Source organism: Lepidothrix coronata, unplaced genomic scaffold (genome assembly GCF_001604755.1).
Source record: "Lepidothrix coronata isolate B3197 unplaced genomic scaffold, Lepidothrix_coronata-1.0 Scaffold15, whole genome shotgun sequence".
In the NCBI taxonomy this organism is placed as follows: Eukaryota; Metazoa; Chordata; class Aves; order Passeriformes; family Pipridae; genus Lepidothrix; species Lepidothrix coronata.
Genome location: NW_016690195.1, coordinates 752,500 through 778,133, shown reverse-complemented (window position 1 = coordinate 778,133; position 25,634 = coordinate 752,500). Strand labels below are relative to the sequence as shown.

The window sequence follows — 25,634 nt, the reverse complement described above, 5'->3', positions numbered from 1 at the left end:
ATTTTGGTCTACTCTGAAAAGGATTCCATGTGAAACTGCCTGAAATATCCATTAACTGCTTCAGATCCAAGTAAATCCTAACCACTAAAAAGATAAATGCTTGTATGTGGTTAGCTGGCTCACTTTCTTACCACCGTCTCTGGTCCCCTTCCCTTTTCACAATCTCATGACTGCAAAACACAAACCTAACATCTAACACTGCATAATCTTGCCTTCTGCTCAGTAAAGTTTTCCTGTGCATGTAGCTTCACCGAAAACAAAAGAGTCATAATGCCAAATGTTTCTGAGGAATTATGTGATTCTGGTTCATATTTCCCACCAGCTGAATGCAGCTTTCTCTACTGTAGCTTTTCCTAGGTCACAATGTTTTGGTTCCTCTCCCTGTTTCTAGTTGAACTCCAGAGGGAGAGGGAGCTCAGGCATATTTTTTATGCACAGTACCTTTTCAGTACATAAACGTGGTACCATCTGCTAAGTCTATCAGTGATAAACTGTGAAGCATCTGTGTGTGTCCAGCTTTCTTTTCATGGAGCAGATTCCATAAATCTGCATAACAGCTCTTCTGGAAACATAAAAAATTCAAATGAAAATGCTAACTGGAATTTAGCATGTGTTTCTGTGTGAGTCATATTTTTTGTGACTAATTTATATGATAATATGTTGCTAGAATGAGCATTATATGAGCCACATATACTCTTGGAAAAAACACGTGTTAGCCACTATAAAACCAAATGAGACTTTTGCACAATTAATTTCTTACATGTCTTTTCTCTGTAGTAAATATTTTTGCCATGCCAATTTTAGTTGCCTATTTTTTTATAAGCTTAATGTAATAAACTTTTAATTACATATTTCTTAAATGTGCAAATAAAATCAATGTATGGCTGTGAACATATAAGGCCAGAAGACTAAATTGTATTGCTAAATCACAGAAGAAAAGTGAGTATCACTTCCAAGAGCACCTTAATATACCCTATCTGTTGGTTTTTTCCCCCAATTTTGAAGTAGCTTCAATAACCTTATCTATCTCTTTTGCCACAATAACTTCTCCTGCTCATGTTGTCAAATGTGTTGTCTGGAACCAACATCCCTGGTGTCATTGTGACTTTTTGGAATTTCTCTCATTTAATACTTAATTGCTCTGCAGAGAAAGAGCAAGACTATTCTGAAATAAAATCCCATAAGAGAAATACAAGAATGGCAGCACTGTGCCGTGAGAAACTTGCAGAAGGGTGCAAGAAGAGGGCAAACACACAGGCATGCTTTACAAGAGGTCCAAGGCTCAGGGCACTAACTTGGAGCCACAGGTGGTTGCTTTTTCTACACTGATTTGTCTGATCTTATTCTGAGCTCCTTTGGGACTTCTGACCCACACAGCCAGAGGGGGCCGACCGTGCTGGACCATGAGCCCGGGTGTGGTGGTTTCACATGGGCCCTTTCCAGCTCCGCTGAGTGATGCTACATCTCCCCTTCTCCTGGTACCTGCCACCTCCAGCCCTCTCACCCAAGGTTTGCTAACAGCAAATAAATCCTCACTCCCTGTGCCCTTCTGCTGCCTGGTCTGACAGTTCTTTACGTTGTTCCTCCCAGGAGGGATTCCTTGGAACTATTTACCTGCTCTACAAAATATTTTCTGAGATAGGGCACCAGAAGGAAATGCTTGCTTCCAGAGGTGGTAGGCATCAAAACTGGCAAAGAAATTATACAATTTATATTTTGGGGTTTTCTATTCCTTTCTTAATACTTTTAGCATTTGATTTACTTGTTTGACCAGAAATAAGCAGTAAGCTAATACTTTCACAGGTCTATCTATTACTACTACAAGACCCCTTTTTCAGGTGGTCATGCTTCCTTCAGACTCTACTGCAGTGTCTGTGAAACAAGAGTGTGCTTCCTCTGTGCCCACTACTTAGAATTTGACACCACTGAGTTTCTCTGCCATTTCATTATGTAGTCACTCCATGCCATGAGATCCTTCTGCAAAGATTTCCTGGGTGATTGTTTTCTCTATTTTGAATGACATTGCAAAAACAATGTTGTTGTTAGATTTCCTTCCCCTTCCCAGATCTTTAATGAATGTACCAAGTGGCATGGGTCTCAGTGTTGGAAAGACTGATAATTTATCCTTATTCTCTATTTTCTAGCTACAGTCTGAGATGACCTTTCCTCTTCTCCCTCCATATCTAAGGGTGCTTTTTAAAACCTTTGATGAGAGATTCTGCCAAACACCTTTTGAAAAACCAAGAAGCCTGTATCAACAAGTTCTCCCTTGTCCACTGGATGACCCACTCCTTCAAAGGATTCATAAGCCATGAGTTCCTCCTACAAGCATCACACTTCCCTATTGTGGCCTGTATGTTCTTGTATAAGATTTTCTGCTTTTCTTCCATGATGTCTATCACTGTTTTGTATACCTGTCAGGCTGCCTGGGCTGTAGGTCCCTGGATGTTTCTAAAGACAGACCTCCCAGCAAGGGACATTCCACCCATGACCAGAATTAGACTTTGTACACAGTAATGCACTTACCTTAAAAGCCAAAATGATACTTATGAAAAGGAGGATAATCACAACCAGACACGTAGGGTTCACAGACATAATCTCTTCCTTGTAGGGAAAATTGTTGGGCTGCATAAGCAAAAATAAGCAAAATACTGTGAGTTAATCTCACGAGTCATTTAAGAGCCATTCAATTAGTGTACTCTATAATTAACAACTTACAAAGCTTTCTATGATCTACTAAATCGGGAGGTCTGCACCAACAACCAGTTTCAATAAGTTTGGCTGGAACAGGCATTGTGAAGACTCAGCTGTCAAGGGTTCCCTGGAGGTCTGAGGGATTTGCTTTTTGCTTTGGATGTGGTGTGGGCTCTCTTTTCCTCAGTGCTCACTGGGTTTGCATCTGACACAAACAAGCAAAGGACTGGGAGCTGTGCAGCAGGAAACCTGCCATCTTAGGAAACAGCAGGCAAGTCCTGTACTTACTGAGTAACCAATTATAATGGCACTGGTTGCCAAAGACCAATGGCAGCTCCTTCCACAAAGTCAAAGCAGGAAAAACTGGACAGAATAATCCTTTCACCTAAATATTTGAAGACATTTCAAAACACATTGAGTCTATTCTTTTCCATTTTATTTTGGCTAAATTTGGACTACTTCTCCAGGAGTACTTGTTAATACTGCTATCTGAGTGCATGTCCCATGAAGGCATGGGTCCTCCAGGGGAGCCATATCATGATTTCGAATGGAAATGTGCTCCAGGTCCTTCTGCTACCTTATACATGAAATGGAGGTGACAAAACTAATCTTCTTGTTTAGCACATGCTCTACTGATTTACAGTTGTGAAACACTTTAGGATCACTGGCTGAAAAACAGCCTATAAAAATGTTTTACTGTATTTATTGCTTAAAGAAAACGCACCCTTTAAAATTAATGTTCCAAATAGTTTTGAAATACTGCAAGGCACAAGTTCCCGTTTCAGTTAGAATAAACCATTGTTCACAGACAGAGTTTCTCCACAATAGATAGCTCCACTGCAACAGTAGCTCATTATAACTGAATGCAATAGTTCCTTCCACACACGACCCCCTTTTCCCTTACAGGTCTAATTACTTAACCAGGCCAGCTCTGCATCCTTGTCAGGACAATTAACTAGACCAAGCTATAACTGTATTCTTGGCAATGATGGTGTAAATCCAGAGTAACCCCTTAATAACCCTTATGCCAGCACTCAGCCCAGTGCATCAGGAAATTATCTTTTTTTTTGGACAGCTGCTACTGAGAATAGCTCTTTATTTAGCGCTTCCATGAACTGTTCAGAGTGGTTAACATCAACAGCAGCTGTAACAGTTTGCAGATAAACGTTACATAAGCACATTTTCCGCTTCTTGACAGCAATGTTTCTGTTCCTGTACTGAATTTCATGGCTGAAGTTTTTATCACATTATCTTCTTTGTCGAGGACACTAGCTTTTGTAGGACACTAGCTTGCTATAATTCAGTAAGTTGCTGCTTCTTTTTTCCCACAGAAAGTTATCCTAAATATAGTGAAGGCAGTCACTCAGAGACCAAGAAAGCAAGAGTATATGCCAAAAAACAGTGCCCCAACCTCCCCTCCTGCTTGCAAGAGGGAGGCTTGCAAGTTAGAAAGTCCAGTCAGTCAAGGACAGTTACAGTAAAACTGCCCCCAAATGATTTTTTCAGTACTGACCTACCATTAAAAAAATAGTCAAACTAGTTTGTGAATATAATAAAAAATTCCCAGTAAGACTTTGGTCTTCCTACACAATGATTTTTGGGAAACAGTCACCACCTGAAGACTGGATGACTGCATTCTGGTGTCTTGGCCATAATCTATTGGCCTGTTTCCAGACATCAACTCAAATGGGATTTGCATGGGGGCAAGAGGAGGGCAGAAAAACGACAAAGAAAGTTTCCACTACACTGAAAAGCAGGAACATCTGCTAGAGCCATGAACCCTGGTCAAGTCTGGGAGAAGGACATGCTGCTGAGCAATGCCTGGCACTCCCTTATATCAGTGTCATTGTTTCAGATGAAAAAAACCAGTAATTCAGCAAAGCCAGGACAGCACATGAGGAACAAATTCTGCAGTTTGTCCCCTTCAGGCTTAGCTTTCTAGGTCTCTATCCGAAGAGATGCGAGGTGTAAGCAAGCCCCAGCAAGGTGGTGGGTGCTGTGCCCATGTGGTAGTCACTCCTACCCATCTCCCCACCTGGGAGATCCTGGTGCAGGGTGTGAAAACTGAAGCTGGTCCCTCCTGGAGTTTCCAGGCTTTCCATTTGGGAGACAAGGCTTTCAGGGCTTCTACGAATAGCCCAGGGGTCAGAATGGAAGAAACCCCCTTTTGTCTTTATTTGCTAACTGGGTTGGGCCAGTCTATGAGCAGTCTGATCTTAACTCACAACTACAAACCCCTTCAGTGCTGAAGGAAAACAGATTTATAAAACCTGCAGCTTTTGGCAAAGAAGCAGGAAAGGTGGTAGGAAGCATCTTGATTGGCTCCAGGCTCACCTGGTTCAGGGATCACCCTAGAAGTGGTGCCATAAGGCAGCCCTTGAGGTCTCCCAGAGCATCAGCCATTCCAAAAATCTCATTAATTCTCATGGAAAACTTGTACCAACAGCGGTTCAGATAAATCAAAGACCCATTGCCCTCCACTGCAGTGATAAGCTTAAACGCTGATATGGGTGCATGAGGGGGGACAAGAAATTCTGCTCCTGTGCTGGGGGTTTGCTCTCCTGTGGGGAGACCAGTAGTTGAAATCCTGCTGCTAGAAAGGTTTCAGATACTGGGCTCAGTGCTGCAACTTCTAGGAAAAGATCAGTGTCAAATGTTGTGCAAGGTTTGATGAAGGTGAGACTGAAATACGTCTGGGTGGGAAAAATCAAGTCTGTCACTGGAAATACAGGAGTGATTTTGCAGCACAACATGATGAAATTTGCTATACAAACAAAATGTACTTACAGTAGCGTTGAACTGGCCTGCTAAAGTCATAACTAAATTGTCATTTATAACCTTGTTGCGGACATGGAGAGGGCTGCGTGCATAATAATATACCTGGTACACTTTTAATTTTAAAAAATTACTGCTTATGTATATCAAAGCTCTATTATACACTTAAAAAGAATCTAAAACTTGCATAGAAAGTACATTTCTACTGCATTGATATTGTACAAATGTGCAAGAAGAATAAAATGAAAAAGGCTAAAGTCATTTTTCATTCCCTCAGCCTCCTTGCATAACCTTTCACGTCTTCCTTCCTCCTGGACCATAAAAAATCCACTTTAAAATATGGTGTGGATTCTCGTCCCAAGTTGCAATCCTCCAAGTATCAGGATCTTACAAAATTGAAAGAAAACAGTAATGTGTCAGGAGAATTTTTAAAGCTCTGCTATGAAGTTAGTACTACTTCCTTGGAATTATAAAATGGCATTAAAAACGTCAGAAAGGATATTTCTTTTTTAAGCTTTAGTTTATAGGAAAAATTTCTTTAGGTTTAATCTCTTTCATGTTCTCTAGATGTTTCCCCTAGGATTTAAAAGCATGACTGATACCACACAAATTGTTAGGCAGCAGCATTGCAGGCAGTCCCACAGTAAAGCTATTTAATATAATTTGAAATTTTGTTTAGATGAACTGTCATAGTCCTGTACTTTAATAAAAAAAAAAAGTTTTCATAACACAGTTGCAGGCTAGCCTGTTCTGCACCTCTGCTTCAATCCATTCCATATACTGTTATAAGATGACAGAAGATGAAGTGTTTCATTTGAAGGCTTTAAAAAGCCCATATATCAAAGATTTAGTGGGGTTAAAGGAAAGAAATGTGCTTTAGGTCAAACTGCTTTAGGCCTCTACTGCTCCAAGAACCAAAATGATTTTTTTTGCATATGTTGGATTCGCTGTATGTGAAAGGTTTTGGTTTTCAAGTAACAATGATAATGACCAAGATGTCCAACATAATTCTTCATAACTTTTATCATGCAATCATCATAAAGCACATAAAATGCAAGATTTGTAACATTTACTTATTTTACATGACCCTTTATGCTGACATGCTCTTGCTATCTACGGAAATTCAGTGGCACACCTGTGTGCAACTGGGTACCAAAAGGCAACAAAAAGTTTCCAAAGACACTTGTTGCTCTGAAAGAAGAAGTCAGTGTAGGCTGATGTTACCAAACACCCTGTGAACACAATTGCAACATTTTCAGCTAGGGCTCTGCCCAACTTATTGATTATGTGCTAATCATCTTGCTAAAAGTACATGGAGGGTTTCACAGTAGCTTGTAACTCATCACTGACAGACTGCAATCTCTCAGATATGAACCACAGTAAACAGATAATGACCCCATATACCAGTGAAGGGAAGTAGAAATGGTTAAAGACACAGGGGTTTCACCTTTAGAGCAAGCAAAAACGTTCCTCTGAGACTGCCAAATGTACTCCATTACCTAATGCACACCTTCATCCAAATATTCAATAACGGATTTGAAGAACGATTGGGATTTTTCATTTCCCTTATGGAGTTGTGCCCCCTAAAATATCATTCCCCAAATACAAAGCTGTTTTAGAGCAACAGAAACTGTAAGAATGCCAGGAAGAAACACAACCCTTGCTTCCTGCCTATCCTGGCAGACCACTGCAAAGGGGGCAAGGGGCAAGACGACTCTAGGGCTTATTTATAAATCACCAGGAAGGATTACACCCAACTGGATGACTCAGGTCTCACCTACAAGGTCAAGGGTATTAACCACAGGTCTTGCTCTAAACACAGTGTTTGAGATGACAAACCTATCCACCATGAGTATTATTCAAAGGTAGGGAAACAAGTTCTGTATTTCAGCACTAGCACTGCATTGATGGCATTATTACTGAAAATTTGACAAGCTTGCATTTAGTTCCATAGTGTGTGAGTATCTTGTAACAGTGGATGGGATCTTCACCTCTCCCCTTTGTTTTTGCCCACTCAGACTGAGTGTATTTACTCTGAACCAAATGTAACAACCTTTGCCAACCAATGTAGCCCTTCCAAGGAAGGGTACAAGGGACTCCTGTTGAGTCATTTGTGCTCAGGATCACAGCTAAGACACAGGAGATGTAATCAGCTTCAAAGCAGATGCATAACAGCTTCAAAACTTTGTTGAACGGGTGACATTAACTGCACAAAAATTCATCACAGGTCTTTGGTAGTTTTTCCACATCACTAATCTCCAATATGAATGATAAAATACAAACTAATCCCTCTTTCTAAATGAATTTAACTTGGACTAGCTTTTAGCTGCTAGCTGCTCATTATGCCTCACATCTAATTTAAACAGCCTTTTAATACCTCATTATTTTGGATAAAAAAACTCCAATGGCACTACCTCTTGGTCTCCTTTCTCAGTAAATGAAGCAGGAAAAGCTGATTGTCTCATGATACTACAATATATCCAGATTTTATATAGTTTTTTTGAGGAACTTTCCTGCATGTTCTCTGACTTTTAAGCATTGTTTTTCACAACCAGACTCCATAAATAGACAGAAAATCTATGTCACCAGATGAGAAGGGAAGTCTCCATTACTATTAATTGCTCTTTTTTTCCTGTTCACAAACCCCAACAGCAACTTTTGCAAACAGCAAAACAACTTGGAGGCTGTAGTTTTGGCACTTAGTTCCCTAGGCTGCTTACAGGGTCACTGCATCCCAGGCACAGTTGTCATACTGTACGCTCATCTATATTCTTCATGCTCTTACATTTCTTTGCATTTATCTATGTGGCACACATTAATGGCTGAACTCAGGGTCTCAGTCAGTCTAGCTCACTGTGTCAGCCATGTGTTTTATTAGAAGTGTTTATTAGAAGAATATGCTGGGAAAAGCCACAAGTACTGCCGCTGGGAAATGCAGAGATGAGCCCACTCTGGGCAATGCAGGGTAGGGTCTTTCAGAGGATGACACAGAACAGCCAGATTAGACTCCTGCTCACAACCTCCCACCAAAGAACTTGATCCCTCTAGACAATGAGCCTGCAGAAGCTCTCAAGGCTGACATTAGCCTTTATGAAGGGCCTTTTGGGTACTAACATTATTAATGGAAGTTGGGATGAGCATGAAATCTACTGCTGATTCCTGGAGACCTTCCTCTACCCAAAATAGAAACTCACTGGCAGATGGCTGGCTTGACCACGACCCCTTGCAGTCTGCCAGCTAACCTCTCCTAATCCATGTGATACATCCATTATTGATCTAGTGCTTCACTGTTGCTCTGAGCATCATGCTGCAAAGTCAAACATCTCATGAAAGTCCATTATGTCCCTGCCTATCTTTATTGATGAAGTCAGTAATCTTGTCAGTGAAGGAAAATGAGTTTGCCTGCAGGACTGATTTTCCATGAAACTGTGCTGGCAGTCATTAATCATTTTCCTCTGGTCTAATTCTTTATCAATTGACTCTTCTCTCAGCCCCAGCCCTTCTGTCATTATTCTGCTTGGTAGCAATGTCAGGCTAATCAGCCTATAATTATCCTGGAAATCCCCCTTGCCCTTTTGAGCACTGACAGTTTAGCGGTCCTGAAGTCCTGCAGCATTTCATTATCAGTACAGAAAATGATTTACAACAGCAAGACAAAGATGTGTGCAACCAGAGATCTTAACACTCCAGACCAGCAATACAGATCACAGAGTGCTCTGCTGCACCATACCCAATCCCTGCCAAGGCCTGCTCCTTCTATTTCTGATACAGAAAGGCCTGTTATTTTTTTATCTGCAGGAAATACAGTGGTGTTTTAGCAGACACTTTCAGAGAATCAGCTGCTCTTTGCCCTTCTATAGTGAGCCAGCTCCAGATGCAGCACCAGATTTTCAGCAGAAGAGCAGAGTCTTTTAAGTGCACAGCTCCCAGCCTGCTCCTGCCCCCCTCACGGTCTTGCACAGTGACCAAGTGAAACCTGGTTATGACTCATGCTCTGGGAAGTGGGGGAGAGTTCCTGCAGCCACACAGATGTTTGTGCTGCCACAAGGGCAGGGCTGGCCCTGATGCAGCAGTGAGGGACTAGGTAAAGGATGGGCAGGAGGGCTCCAGCGGTGGCAATGCCAGTTTAATCACTTACTAAACTATGACCGCAATCTGCTCTTTTCCACTCTTACTTCTGAGAACCCTTTGATTTATTCCTCAGCTTCTCTTTAAGTGTACCATCAACTGTGAATGCAGGTAGGTGTTAAATAAGAAGGATAACAGACACGTTGACTCTTCCTGAAGATTTGTGTGGCTACTTATCTGCCTGCTGTTTCTCATTACCTGTTATTTATACTGGCCGAGCTAGCTTTCCATCCACACAACAAAGTTCACAGCCAAGCTAATCTGTATTTGGGTTCTCAAGGCAGATTTTCAGAGACAGTTGCAGCACTGGCTTCTCCAGAGCTCTGCAACTCCACATGAACCCTGCTGGACATAGCACGTGGTTCTGTGATGAGACAGAGGCTGGTGGTCTCCTCTTTACTTCAGGGTGTTGCAATCATATCTCGTACACTTATGCAATACTGGCTATGGATGTTTGGTCAAAGCAGAACATGGCAAGAAGGGAGCCTAAGACAGAATCCGAAATATTTTCTAGCAAAATCAAATATATACTCAATCAAACTCTTGCCTAATGAAATGTGTTAAAGCTACCAAATAAATTAAAAGGAGCAACAAAACATTCTTGAAATAGCACCAAAAATAAGGCACTGCATAGGAACACAATAACTCTGAATGCAAAACCAATTACCTATTATCTATATCTTGTAACGTGAGTCTCATTCTAAATGAAATGATGCTGAGAGCTTCCATGACATTACAAAACTCTAGAACTTTGCTCAAATATTACAATAAGTAATTGTAGTAAGCTAGCAATGTAACCTTGCAAAGATGTCGAATTCAGACTGGCAAGGACTGAGAGAATTTCTCAAGGACTGCACGGGAAGTTAACAGGCCAGAAATACAGAACAAACAGACAGGTTTTTTTCCCCCCAAAACCCCAGAGGCTTGTAAACATCAAGTGATTTACCAGCTGATGGAGGTAGTCCTGAATTGTGCTGGGATAGACGAGTACACTGATGGCAACCAATGTGTTGAGAGCAAAGTCAAAGATCTGATAACAGAAGAAAGGGATGATCCAAGCTGCATGTTGCTAAAAAGGAAATAAATTAGAAACTCATCAGCCACAAGTTAAAATAGAAGGATATATGTTTTTCTACACTAAAATCTAAGGAATATTTGACATTATGCAGTATTAAATCAGCTAAAAGAAATATGACATTCAGCCTAAAGGGCTGGCCAAGGCAGTTTGGCTGCTGAACTGCAGTGCAACTCCCATAACTCATTATACTAGGATATTTAGAAACCACATGATACTTTTCCCTCCTAATTAATAGGATTAATGTTGGGACAAACCACAGGCTTGGAAGGTGAATGGGAAAAAATTCCCTTAACTTTGATAGGTACAAGATTCAGTTCTCTGAATTCACCATTTGCCCAGAGCTTATTTGAAACTGCAGACAGTCAACACAACTGGGCAGTTCTGCTGCCTGCAGCAGGGGGCCCTGGGGTACCACTGATCTAAGCAATCAGTTCTGCTGTCTCTTCTACTTCTCCTTTTTTCCCCCTCTCAGTTTTCAGCTAAACAACTAAAGAAGCAATTGTTAGAAAGCATTTTTATTAATTTTGTTTCTATGGAGTTGTGTAGTTCACTTGATTCATGTCTTCAGCAAATATAATTACCTTATATGCGCCATATGTAGCCATTGCACAGATGAGAATCATAAGAAGAGAAATTGCAGTGGCAATGCACATATCTGGAAAAGAGACATCAAAATCATTGCAGGTAATTTCAGAGCTTGGTTCAGTTACTTTGTCATCTACCTTTCGCAGAGCATCTCAAAGGGCAAGGTGAGAAATGGGTGGAGATGGGGTCAGGTGCATCATTCAGCCATTGCTGGAGGAAATCTCTAGCTTTCAAGGGGAACCTCCTAAACAGGAGAAGCACAGACAGCGCTTCTGCAAGCCTGCAGCCTTATACCCTGCAAGCCACTGCAGCCTCTGTGAGGCTGTGGATATGAATGGTCTAATTTTTCTGAGGATTTTCAAAACTCAGGAGCAGTCTTGACAAGAAGACTATTTGCTGGTCATGATGACATCTGTAGTCAGAGAGCCTCTGCTTTTCTGCACTACAGATTGTTTCTGCACCAACAGCTGCTGTATACCACTGCTCACATATCTCTCTTCTGGAAAAGGAGAAAAACTGGCAGGTAAAGGCATCTTAGAGCAGAAATTACATCTTGAAAATTTTCATTTCAACCAAGAATACTACAGAGATGTATTTATTAACGAAGATGTGTAACTGTAAGGGAAGGTGAAGCAGTAAAAGATGGAAAATACTCTTTAAGATTTTGGTTGGAATAATTACATGACTCCTATCTTTTTCTTTCATTGCTGATCAGCTTTCAATTAACTTTTCCTTAGATTTAAGAAGTTCCTAAGCCATGGACAGCTGGAAGGAGATCCCAGGGGAAAAAATTACATATGCTTGGTCTTTTCATATGCACTTCCCCCGATATCATTACAGGTCATTGTCAGGTTATCAGAAGTGAATTTCTGAACCCGACTTTATAATGAGTTTGGGAGTGCAATGGTACATTGTGCCTACCTTTCCAAGGCTAAGCCAGTGCACAAAGAGGAGAGAGGACATAAAGTACAAAAGACATGACTTAAGAGATTCTGCCTCTGTTGGTATCTCTGAGGTACCTCCTGTTCACATTGCTGTCACCAGGTACATTTAAACTACCTGCCTTGATGAGGCACTTGGTGGACCTGAGACACACAGATACATGACAGCGTTCAGGTTGTTCACTACCCTGACTTTGGAGGCATTCAAAGTGTAAAGATTACTTCACTTCAGCACAGAGTTGCCACAACATCTAACTCCATCACAGTGATAAGGAGCATCCCATAGTATGGGCCAGTTCCCTCCAACTCCCTGCAACTGCTTCAAAATCAGGTTCTGGAGAGATGCCTTGGAGCCTTCATCAAAGTACCTGAAAGGTCCTGACCTGGTAGCTGTGGACAGGTCTCACCTACCACCACCAAGGTAGCAGCACAGGTTCACCCGGGTCACGGCTGAAGAGGAAGGACAGACCCTAAATCTTATTGTCATTATTTCCAGCCTACCAGTATGATCATCCATGTAGAAGACAAAGGACCCAGTCCTTGATCCTCCCATGCCTAAGGGAAAACAAACCTTGCCCTAGTGCAGAGCTCTGACGACACTGATCCAGATTTATGCTGGCCCTTGACGCAGAGAGGAACCTGAGACTCGTGAAGCTGGTGGAAAAATGAGCAAGAAGAGACTGTTGCTGGCTGGTGAGGACATCTCCAGATGGTGCTTATATTCTCTGGGCTACAGGATCCTTGGGCACTGTACCTACCAATGGCAGGATTAAGGATTTCAGAACCCAGGCCTCTTCTTTTCCAGGACACTGCATATGTCATGGGTTTCAGGAGTCTTGTTCTCTCCTCTTGCCCCCAAATTTTGTCCTTGTGATTGCATAGGGATTCAAACGCCACAGAAGTCCTATTGCAGAGTACTTCCTAATTTAATGGATTAAATTTAGTGGATAAAGTGTCCTTTCCTGACACTTGGAGAAGCACTGTAGTCTCAAGTCTGATGAGGCCCTGGAGTGTATATGTCCTTACTCACAGTGCAAATGCTTGAATCTTTGTCTTATTGTCCAAATAAGCAGGTCTCACCCAGGAGAGGGGCAAGCACTCAGCACTGAGTTTACCTGCACCCTGGTGCTCACTGCTTCCTTCACAGTGGCTTTCTGCAGCTCAGCTTGTGGGTGCTATGAAAGGCCGTTGGGAGGCAGCTGGGCCCCCTGCTCGTAATTCAGGAGGGAATGACATCTCAGTGCATCCCAAATCGCTCTTCAGATGCACCTCCTTCTCCTCTTAGATTGTGTGGAGAATCCAGACATCCGGTGCAGGTGTCTGAGCTGCACTGCTTTGACCAGTCTCTAGCCTTTTAGGAGCTGTAAAGGCTGTGATGTGCCTATTAGGGGTGATCTGAATTCTGGCCTCAAGAGCAAGATGCAAAATAAACCTCTACTAATAAAAGGTACTGCAGCTTCTTCAGACACTTCTACCTGTGTGGCCATTTACTCTGGCTGCCCACATATATCCTGTGAAATCAAATTTTTTTTTAATAGACCAGGTACAATTGAGGTAATGAAAGAAAAGGAGAGAAGTGGAAATGGCTGCCTGTAGCCCCTAACCTCTTGTAAAAGAGTCTCTTGGACTCAATACTTTTATTCTGACCATCAGTTTGGAGGCACTGCTTACGTATTTATTCTGTCTGCTCTTAATCCCAACCACCTGTATCCAAGGGGAAGCTGCTGTCATTGTCACTTGCAGCAGATGCAGCAGTCACAGGCTCCACTTTGCTGGTGACCACGGCAGAACTGGTTCAGAGCCAGAGCCTAGCAAACTGTGATGAACTTGACATTGAAGCTTGTCTGACACACTCATGCTCCCTGTCTGCAGTGTCTCCCTAGCTGTGCTCCACCATGCCAAGTCCTAGTTGGCTCAAGCTAGTTCTTTCTCATTTAAGGCTTCATTGGTTTTTTTGAGCTGTGTCAGCTTCAATTAATCAGAACGAAACTAGATATGTACCACATTAAATGAGAAACTAACAAGGGTGTGTGATTTTTTTCCCCAGCCATGCTGTGCTTTCCATGACATTCATGGCTAGAAGGGCTGTACTTGGACCACTGAAGGGGTTATACAGCCTATTGCCTTAGATGGCTTTTTGAGTTTTCTCCTTGAGTTTAAAGAAATCAGTTGATTTTTATTTTTTTTCTTATACAGTGCAGTGAGATTCTACCTTCCCGTCGCTTTGGGAAGAAGATGCTGCAGGGGCTAGGCAGAGCTTCTGTCATGGGGTGCTCATGTGCATGGCAAGCTGCATTAGGAGCTCCCTCAAATCCATCCCAAATATATCCTTGCCTTCCCCTCTCCTCTTGCAAAGGAGGCTGATGGCGGGTGCTGCAGGGACAGGGAGGACAGCCAGTGAGGCCAGTTCCCGAGCCAGGACTTGTGTGGTGTGTTAAAGACCTCAAATACTTCAGCTCATCACCTGCCCCAGCCCTGAAGTTAATCACTGGCTCACAGCTCTGACAGCAGGGGCCAGAAAGCTGCTGACCAGCAGCCTGTGATCCTCAGGCAGTTTCACCCACTATCCCAGCCTTATTTATCCAACAGCCTCCTTGCTGCCAGCTAAGGATTACTGCCTTGCTCTCTCCTCCAGGCTGCTTGTGCAAGCTGGGTGCCACTGCTGCCAGCTGCTGTGCAGCCTCCTGGGTCACAACCCACGCAGCAGTGGCATTTTCTCTCTGGTAACGGAAGAAGGCCAATGAGAAGGAAAGAGTTTTCTGCACCTTTGAGCCCAGCACATTTTCCTCCAGAGGATATGTCTGGGGGGAAGATACTGCTCCAAATATGCTAAGCTGGGAGGGAATCTAGTTTTTTTTCCCCCTTCCCTGTAACATGGGGCTCATTCTACATGGGTAATGTTGATGGACTGGGGCAGGAACGTACCTACTCTACTACTTCCATTTATCTCCCCAGCAGAAGTCCAAGCCTGTTGTCTGTAGGTTTATTAAAATTTTTCTATTTGAATTAATCTTTTTAAGTCCTGGGTGCATGTCATATTAGGCAGAGAGATCATCGTATTATCCTGTCTTGCCCTGAGATCTCTGCTTGTCTCATCTGCCTGCCCAAGGGCAGGGACACAGGTAGATTTTGGCCTGAGTTGCTGACACTGGTGTCAAAGTTCCTCTCAGTTTCTGTAGGGCACACAGAGGATTTCAGTCCTTGTTGTCATATGGTTTATGAAGTATCACACACATCTTTGACACTATGAAGGCAGTAAGTAAAACCAAGCAACACCCACTGCTCACTTGGGCTGTTGACATTTCAGGATGATGGTCTGTGTGTCTGAAGAAGCTGAGCAGAAGGCTCAGGTGAATCCTCCTGGGAAGTCAAAATTAATTATAGGGCTTTTCCATCTCCTGCTCAGAGATTATTAGTCTTTTAACAGCAGCAGTATTACACTGAGCAGCTCACATGTTTCTAATTTTTTCTAGTCCAGATTCTAGTCCATAGACTCCCTCAGGCCTAAGGAAATAATAAGAAGAAAGATGAGTCTAAATGGGCCCAGCTGAATATCCAGTACACAAGGAAGCCCAGCATTTTGCCCAGCTCCCAGATGTACATCTTGGAGAGCCAGCCAAACCACACACACTGGTGTCTTCCAATACCTCCATCTGCCACATGGTAAGTCTTGGCAGACTTTTTTCTCTTTTGTTTCCTTTTCTAGAATACAAGGGAAAAGCAATAGCCTAGAGCTTTTTCTAAGTGTTCAGGTAAATCCTTTCTCTGTCTAATCAAACAGGCATCTTGGAGCCTCTGGTAATGCCCTGGGAACCACACTTTATCCTGAAATCAAGGCTGAGCAGTCCTTTGCAGAACTGATGATGCACTGGCATTTTCAAGCAGTTGGCAGAAGGTTGGCAGGAATTTTTCCCACTGCTGGCACAGAAAATTGAAAGTTCTCCATAAACCAGACACAGACAGAAATACTTGTCAACAGAAATACATATAGATAACAACTTTGGGACCTTCTTTGGGATATAAAATTATGCATCTTTTTGTATTTCATACACATGGTTTCAGTGCATGCAGCTAACCTGACAAACATTTCTTCAAAAAAAGACAAACAAAAGTAGGAAAAGAGAAGTACGTGGAAGTTTGTCTAATGATTTATCTCATAATAAAACATTTCTTCAGATTTGAACAAATATAGTCATACTTAAAGAAAAGAAGAAAGAAATTATCTCCTGCCAGCTATTTCCAGTAACTATAAAAGCCAGTAGCTTGATTCAGCTGCCTTTACTCAGTAAGGCATTAAACTGGAGGGAGTCAAAGAATAAAAGGAGACATTAATTCAAATGTTCATTCGTAATTTAACTGCCTGTGAAATGTTCCTTTTACCAAATGGAAATGAGGTCGCTGGGCCCACAAGCCATCCTTTTACAGACTTGCTGTGTTCACTTCAGAAGCCTTGATAAAAATATACAGAAAATACAATTTTCAAGTGTAGATGGAAATCCCCAATGTACTTGATCTGACAGCTACTGCATTACAAAACAGAATTACAATTTTAAAGCCTTGGGCACTGGCAGGCCTCTGATGTCGGCTATATAAAACCACACTGACAGACAGTCATTACCAAGGTTAATCTCTGAGAATTAGGACAAGGCAGTCAGTTTTAATATGTCAGAATCAGCTAGGAGCCCATCTGTATCTACTGTGGTCCTTACTTTCTTAAATCCAGTTATATAAAAAGATTTTTAGTCAGAAGTTGTAGGTGGTTTTCCATTGAAGACACAATAAAGGAGCAATTACCCCTTATCATTAATTTAATGTAGACCCTCAGGGTATATTTGCATTAAAGACCTTGTGGAAATAAGCATTCCTTAAATGATACCCAGCAGCTCTGACACACCATAGGGCAATATTTTTCTTACATGTGGGGCTATTGCTTCTCCTACTGGCATTTTTATTAGGAATGAGGAAAGGACTTAGAGCCTTTTGCTGTGGATGAGTGGGATTCTGAGCACAACGACACCAGTGTGACTAGCAATAGACCTTGTTCCAGATTACCAGGAGAAATGTTGAATGTAATCATCTTGTTAGCAGAAACAAAAATAAACAGACATTTTTATCAAAATTACTTTGAGGGAAAACTTTTCTAGATATAAATTAAACAGTTAAATCAACAAACATTACCAAATAATTCGAAACAGTCATGGAAGAAAGAAACATTTGCAAAGGACAGGAGGTTTTGCAGGAGACAAATGGCCTGTCTCACCCTTTCCTGAAAGTGTATTGGAGATTTTTTGTGATGCCTTTCGGTGAGAGAATGAAGTGCCCTGTGTTATTGCTAATATGGCTGTGACTATACAGTTGGCATTTATGCTTGTATCTATTAGAACAGGTTTGTGCAAGTCATGCCATGTGCCTACGGGGGGGTGCATATATACATACAACATGAATGAACGCACTCAGACAGTTCTGTAAATAGCAGTGTGGGTTCTGATGCATGTCAGACACAATGGGACACGGTGCTGGGAGGTGCAGAGACTCCATATCTCCTCATGTCTTGTAAAATCCCCCTTGGGCTTTCAGCATCATGCTCAGGGATACATTTCCATGCCAAGAGCTGGCTCTGCCCCTGCCAAGCCAGGACACAGCAGAGCAGACGGATTGATTACTAACAGGTGGCAGATAAAGTTACAACTAGGAAACCAGTTTGAACTGTGCCATGAATACACCCTTCACAATAAAACTGCATCTGTAAGATACCAAGGTGAAGCAATAATTAAAATGACAGTAATTATTGAAACAATAGGACAATTATACAAGTGCTGGAGTATTCAGGCAGTTTGTACTTACTGGCATCATCCATAAATTCAAATTCACCCCCTAATTCAGCGCTGGTTAGGTGGTACTGGTCAGGATCAGTCAGGGCACTCAGCAGAATCAACAAGACCACCGAATTGATAATCTACAGAGAGGAAAAACAGAAAAGGGTCAGGCTGTGAAAGTAATTCATGAAAAACCTCTGGTCAGCACTTATCCACCATAGTCCATGCCAACTATGACAGAGAACGTTTTCCAACTGTACAATTGTAGTATTTAATTAACACCACAATTAGTTTCTCTAGATTGGTGTAAGCAGGACCTATTTCCTCCCCAAGTGGCAGAATGAAAATGAAACAAAATGTGCATTACCTCTTTTCATTCCAACTCTATCCCATCAGAAAAGTTTCAGCTGTTCTCTCAGACTATAAAACATGTTAGCGCCACCATTTTGTTCTCCTGCAAAAACTATAATCAATTGAAACCAGTCATTTTGAGAATATTACAAATGGGTGCTGTAGTCAAGGAGTATTAGCATGGCAGAGCTGGAATTGGGGACAGGCCCTGTTAAATTGTTAGATGATCAAAGAGGAGCTGAATTGCTGGAAAAGACTGTATTTTAAGAGCCCATGAGTGATGAGCTGATTTATGTGAGCTGTTAAATGAGGAGGCCTGGGGGGACAGGAGGACGTGGCAATGGGAGCCCAGTGTCTGATGCTCATATTCCTGTGTCATATGGCACAGAGAGATATTCACATCCACCAAGGCCTTGGCTATGACATGAAATTAGTGAATTAAATGCCAAGAATACAGTACCAAGTGATTCAGTAGAAGCGGATTGTCAAGTATCAGTTATGAGCAGACCGGAGAGGTAGCCAAGAGCTGTATTTTAAAACAAATCTGAACAAAATGCTCATATCACTTCGAAGTAAAGAGGGCTAATTGCAGAAAAGAAGATTGTTCAGCATGACATAATACAGTCAGGCTAAAAGCTTATACTACAGAACTAGGAAGATAACTGGTGAACAAGAAAATGGAGAGAAGAAAGCTCATAATGAAATATGCTGGAAAAGATGGATTTTTGTTGCTTTGGTTCTCACTTTGAAGTCATCCCTACCTGATCACAGGTTATTAACAGCAACAAAAAGGTGTAGGAACAGAGGCTATTGTAAGACATAACAGGCTAGAGAATTTCTTGGGTAAGATAAAAGCTTTTTGATAGGGAAATTCCATCAAGTTTAGCTGATACTGGATCTGTTAGCAGTCTTTGAAAAACTGTTGAGAATAGACTTGTTCACAAGACAAGGAAAGAGCAAGCACAGTTTATGCCTTTTCAAAGCAGGAAGGCTACATAATGAATTTCTAGCTAGATTGTGAGACTTAAAAACAAAATAAACCCAAGAACAAACAATCAAACAGTCTCCCCATTAGCACTTCAAATTTCTACAGTCATAAGCAACAATCACAATGGGCTTGTCAAGGACAAACTGTAAGTAATTAATCTTATTTTCCTTCTCTGACAGCGTAAGAGGGCCTCATGTTCACGGCAAAAGCAGTAGGATATCATCTCTTTGCATCTTAGCACACCTTTTGACATTATGAGATTCTCATAAAGGAGCACGGAAAACCTGGTTTGGTTGAACACGCAGGAAGATGAGTGCACAGCCAGCTGGACAGCTGTACTGAAAGAACAGTTGTCAAGGAGGCATAGCCAGCACAGAAGATATATTGATTAGGGTTTTCCAGTATCATCGAAAAACTTGGTATTTCAAGTCACTTGTGACTTGTACTTTTCTTTAATTTGCAGACAATGCCAAACTGTAAGCACTTCAGGAGATAAGATTAAAACGATTTTGACCAACTAGAGCAGAATTCAGACAACAGAGCCCAATTCCATACCAACAAGCACAGAGCATCACATTTGTCACTGAAAATAATCGAGTAGGTGACAGTTCCTCAGAAAGGAGTCTGGGTATGACAGTGAATGAACCGAGCGTGACTCAGTGGCATCCCACAAGCTCATCTTGTGGTTACATGGTGGTGGGTAGTACTGCAGAAACCTGAGTAGTAGATGCACAAGCCACCTCCAACTCGCCCTCCTGCAGAAAGGGTCCAATTCAAAGCCCTTTAAAACACACAAAGAAAAACCCTGGGGAGGATCCTGCAACAGAACAGAGGGCAATCAGACATCTGGAAAGTCAGACTGACAGGGAAAATATTGGGTTGTTTAGCAAGGAAAAGGTAGAGACAGATGTGGAGAAAAGAAGGAGGCAACAGACATTCCTCCAGATCCAGTGGGAGATAAGTAAAGTAACCGACTTAAATGACAGCAGATGGGAATTTCAGTTAGGAAATTAAGTTCAGCATCTTGCTGAACAACAAGAACAATCAGACAGCAGAAGAGAGTGTCTGAAGGAGGTTTGAGATCTTCATTTCTGCATTTTTACATAGAACAGCTTAATAGTTTTGTGTTGGGAATGCTGTAGCCATGGACGGTCTTGTCTTGGCTTTGAAGACATCAGATGGCTATCAACATCCAAAGTTACATTCTATAAATCCTACTAGTTTTTAACATTATGTATAACTCTACATTGCAATCCAGTTCTTGCCTTATACTCCTTTGTGAAAGCCTAGAGGACGTAGGCCGGTAACAAAAATACTACCTAAGAAGAGTACTCAACCAAGCAATCAAGACTATAAAATGTATAGAATGTTGCTATATTAAAGGCATATAGGTTTTTTGGTAGAGATATAGTCGGGAAGAGTCATAAAATACTGACCTAGGCACTCTACTTTCTCCTTATGCATATGTCCAGATTCAGATTATGTGTTTGTCAGCACTGCCTTTAAACCCCTGTATAAGACACAGATTGTGTTTGCCTGATCTGAAGTCTGCTGCAGTCAGTAGGAATCTCTCTAATGCTCTTTAGTGCATCACTTTTCTGTTCTATCAGGTTGTTCTCCTGAGATCCTCATAATGGTCTCTGAGCATCATCCAGCTGTGCTGTCAGCAGTGCAAGCAAAATACACCATGTGTTTGTTTGCTCACGCTCTTTCTCCCAGAAATGTGTGCACAGTTGGGTGTATTGTGTTCATTAGGGTTTTCCTTTTGTTTTGGAAGTGATGTGACTGTTGAATTTTGAAAAATGCTTTAGCGCATAAATTCAGCGTGCCTAAAAACTTACTGATGTAACATTTTCCAAGGACACATAATCAAGGACAAGAGCATAAAGAATGATTCCCTGTTGATAAATGCAGTTGGTATGCAAGCTGAAATCTCCATTCTAGGAAAAGCAAAGAAGATTTTTCTGCTCTCTCTGTGGGGCCAAGATTTCCTTCAAGATGTTTTACATTCCTTCAGCAACAAACAGTGTACCAATCAATTAGTAATGCCTAGAAAGCATTTTCATTATGCAAATTTTCAGTAAGGAGCTAAGCCCTATACCTTCCCAAGGAGCCACATTGACCTCCTTTTATGGATGGAGAAACAGAAACACGTCCATGAACATGCAAGAGGGTGGTGTTCAGTGCTAAGAATGAAATGCAAGACTTTGCACTATCAAGTCAGAACTGTGACCACTATGTCTTGTGGCTGGTTGTGGCCATAGTGCTACCCAGGGTTACAGAAGAGGAGCCCCAGGGGCACGACAAGGCCTTACTGGCCCTGCACAGCCCTACTTTGACCCTCCCCACACCCCTGCTGATCACCCAAAACCCCATCCAGCTCAGCCTTGGGTCATCAGTCCCTGTCCCAGTGGCACCACAGGAGTGCCAGTCTCCAGCCACACTTCTTGGACAGACCCTGTAAATGCATATTGCAGCTTGTCTCCAGTTGTGTTCCTGGTCTCAGCCCCTTTTGCTCCTGGTTGGCCTCCCTGGTTCATCGCCTTCCCTACTGGGGCTGTTGGTGGACCCCTTGATCAGCCTCAGCCCCCAGTTCTGCTCCTGGGCTCTGTCCCTGCAGGATGGTGCTCAGACTGCCGTAACAAGACTGGACAGAGATCCCATGGAACGTCCTAGAAATACCCAAGAGATACTCTTATCCTGATACAGAAATAAAATAATAATGAAAAAAAATCCCAAGATCCTACTTCTCTGGCAGTCAGAAATACATCCACCTTCTCATTGATGAAGAGGAAGAAAACAACTCTGCTTTGTAGAGACCCCAAAATGTATAACAAACGGGGAAAGAGGAAATATTAAGTAGGAGATAGGTAGTCCAAATATTGGAACATTAATTGGATTTCCTGCTCTGGGCTTACAAAACATAATTTCAGATTTGAGCAGAAGATATTTTAGACAGCACCAATTGTGTGAGAAACGGTGCATTCAGACATGAGGGAGAAAGGCAGCACATGCAGAGGCTGGGACCAGCACTGCCAGCCACTGCTGCTGCTTCCATCTGCACTGTGATAAAGAACCAGCAGCTTATGCACAATGTGAGGCAGTTCTGCTGGAAAGAATGTGCAGTGTTTAGGATGCAAGTAAGCAACCTCATGTCTTCCACAGACAGCATCCAGCATTCAGAAACTATAAAATGCACTAAAATTTCAGACCTCTACCATCAACGAGTGAGAGGCCGCCTTCTCCATGCAATTTGTTCCAGAGACAGCAGTGAATTGTGGGGACCTGGAAGGTGTCAGAAACCACTGCATCAAAAAGTGATGAGAAAATGAGTACCACTATAATTTTAGAACCTTCACAGAAGTGCAGCTGCATGGTATCTGTCCCAGCTTATGTGAAATGAAATTAGTTCCAGCAGCTTCTAAGAGCATGCCATTGACATAGAACTATTCGATTCCTAACTCAAGCAGACAGAGAAGTCCAACGTACGTGGATGCCTGTAATCACCAAAAGAATTGCCTGGAGTTACAACAGCTTAATTTCTCCCTGTCTTTCTCCAGCTTACAGTCAAGAGCAGAAATAAAATTGCTCTGGTAAAGGAGTTTAGAAGAGGAAATATTAAGCTGCATTAAAAATACAGCCATGTTTCTATTCAAGTTCACAGAGTCCCCTCTACAAATATTCTACTACAGTTGTCCTAAGGCTTCCTAATGCAATGAAGAGAGACCCCATATTTATGGGAAAAAGGAAGGAAAATCCTCTAGCTTTACTTCTATGAGGGTTCAATTTATAACTGAATCCATGCATGTAACAGTCTGAATGTTCTCTATGTAGTGCAAGATGTAAATATTGTTGTAATTTTGTGTCTGTTTTCAGCTTCACTGAACTCAGGAGAGAGATCCACTTAAGCACATCTCTTAAATCTCTGTACTGGTGGAGAACTAACTCCCTGCCTGCACCCAAAATCCCATGGGTTTTGGGTGATAAGCAGGGGTGTGGGGAGGCCCAAAGTAGGGCTGTGCAGGGCCAGTAAGGCCTTGTCGTGCCCCTGGGGCTCCTCTTCTGTAAGCCTGGGTAGCACTGGTTCCAGAGAGCTGGTTTACAGACAGTGAGCACCCCAGTAATATGTAGGTATAAAAAATATTATACTTTTAGATAAGGGAAGAAAAATAGAAAACTGCAAAGATAAACTTTTATGATAAATTAAGATAAATTTTTATGATCTAGAAATACTAAAAAAAAATAGATTTAATGAAAAAATTCTGGGCTATCCTTCAACTTCCTGTAACCTGTATTAGTGAATTGTAATAGTGTGATTGATAGGGGCAGCTAGTTACAGAAAACATCACTGTAGTTTCCTCTGTAGACCCATGCCTGACACAATATGAGCTACCAGATGAAAGAGGAGATGATGTTTCTGACAAAAATGGCTGTGACTGAGCAGCAAATAACAGTAGCTTTCTCCAGTGTCTTTGAACAGTGAGCCACCTCTGGATGTCACTGACCAAGGTTCCTAAACCTTGGCCAGGTTTTGAATTGGCACACACAATTCTAGCCTATTTTTAATACCCACAAAACTGGCAGGGTTTACTTTGTTGTCCTCTACAGAGATACTATTGAAGCAAATCACCAAGGACACTAATTTTACTAGTAAGAAATCCCAATTGTTTTTAATAAAACTGAAGAAAATCTCAAGCAGAACTCCCGTACCCTCTATCTTTCTTCAAAAAACTGAAGGCAATTTTATGATTCTAGGTACTTGTTTTCTATAGAACCTATAGAAACAAAACCCCAGTCTTAAACTATTTTTGCTCTTTGAAACTTAACAGAAGAATATTTTCTAGTATTTGGATATTTGAAGTCAGTATTACTATTAGAAAAAGTAAGAATGTATGTAAAATGTCTATTTAAGTACCTCAACATCTTTATTTCTCCTCATCTACCTTTTCCTCCTCACATGGCATGTTCTTTGCATTGTTCTTGATTTTTTTTTCTTTTAGCATAAAATATACTAATAAAAGCAAGAACACTTTTGTTCATCAAGAGCACACAAGAACTCTACAAAGGTTAAAAAAAAAATATCAAGTTTAGGGTTTAACTCCATACCTCAAGGTAGATTTGCACTATCTGGGGTGCCTTTCCCGAACTTTTGTTAGCAATGATGATGAGTTAAGGTTTATGAACCATTGCCCTGTACAGGCAGATTTTGCTATGTGATTTTTCTCTCTCTGCTCATTAAGCAAAGTTTTGTGTTAGCAATAAAGGTTTTAGAGCTGACCACTGTGGAGAGCAGGCAAACAATGAACAAAGGAATGAGGTCCCTCCCTCCATATGCACAGGCTTCTTTACAAGTGTCATGGCACTCAATCACTTTCCCCCTCAGGGCACAGGAGCTACATCAGAGCACACCTCAGTCACTAGCCTGAACTCCAGGAATGGAGCAGCAGGAGAACCCTGGCTGTCAGAGTAGACACCTCTCTCTTTTTTGTGCTGTGTAAACCTTCTGCCTCATGCTAATGAAAATGTTTCAACTTCCCAATGCTGGGGGGCAAGCTACTGGTATCTTAGCGATGCAAAAGTTAATATGTGGTCCAAAGTAGGAAACCCAGCCACAGTCACCTAATGAAACAAAACAGCCTGAAGAGAAATCGAAAGATGGCTATTTAAACTTGGGTTAAAAGGGGATCCTTGACCCCTTTAACCAGTGAAATTCATTATCAGACATTATTACTGAAGGCAGAAGGTTGCAGGAATACAGAAAAAGATGAGCTATTTATTCAGGAAATGCAAGTGCTTACAAATCATTTTAAAAACTTTTAAAATACAAACCTTCCTGCTTCAGGTCATTGCCCAACCTTAAAATAATAGGAGAATAAAAGAAAAAGAATCCATTTCAGTTCTTTTCCTGTTGCCACACAAGCGTAACCTCTCCCCCAGGTGATAAGATCTACAGGTCCTGACCATTGTCCTGAGATCAAATCCTTTACCATGACTAGTGGTCTGGGAGAGGCAAACGCTTGAGATTTGTGCTGCTTCTTGTATCTGCTTCTTTCAGCACTGTCACAATTCAAAAAATTGATCACATACGTGGCTTTCCACGAATGTTCTTGCGGACTGTACAGCTTCTCCCCCCCTCTTTGTTTTATTAGCATCTCTTTCAGTGTGCGGTGTGCCCTTTCTACAATTGCTTGTCCCGTAGGTGAGTGTGGAATTCCTGTAATATGTGAAATTCCCCATTCTGATAGGAATTTCCTTACCTTTTCAGAGACGTATGCTGG

At 41.8% G+C, this 25,634-nt stretch overlaps 1 protein-coding gene across 1 annotated transcript in view; it reads right to left on the bottom strand.

The window, feature by feature from the left end:
- LAPTM4B (lysosomal protein transmembrane 4 beta) overlaps positions 1-25,634 on the bottom strand; it is a 62,172-nt gene that overhangs the window by 24,427 nt on the left and 12,111 nt on the right. Inside the window, exons 2-5 of the mRNA XM_017806513.1 lie at positions 18,046-18,157; positions 11,257-11,330; positions 10,544-10,666; positions 2,527-2,625 (exon numbers count right to left, since the gene is read on the bottom strand). Of these exons, the coding sequence (XP_017662002.1) occupies positions 2,527-2,625; positions 10,544-10,666; positions 11,257-11,330; positions 18,046-18,157 (408 nt within the window). The remainder of the gene's footprint in view (positions 1-2,526; positions 2,626-10,543; positions 10,667-11,256; positions 11,331-18,045; positions 18,158-25,634) is intronic.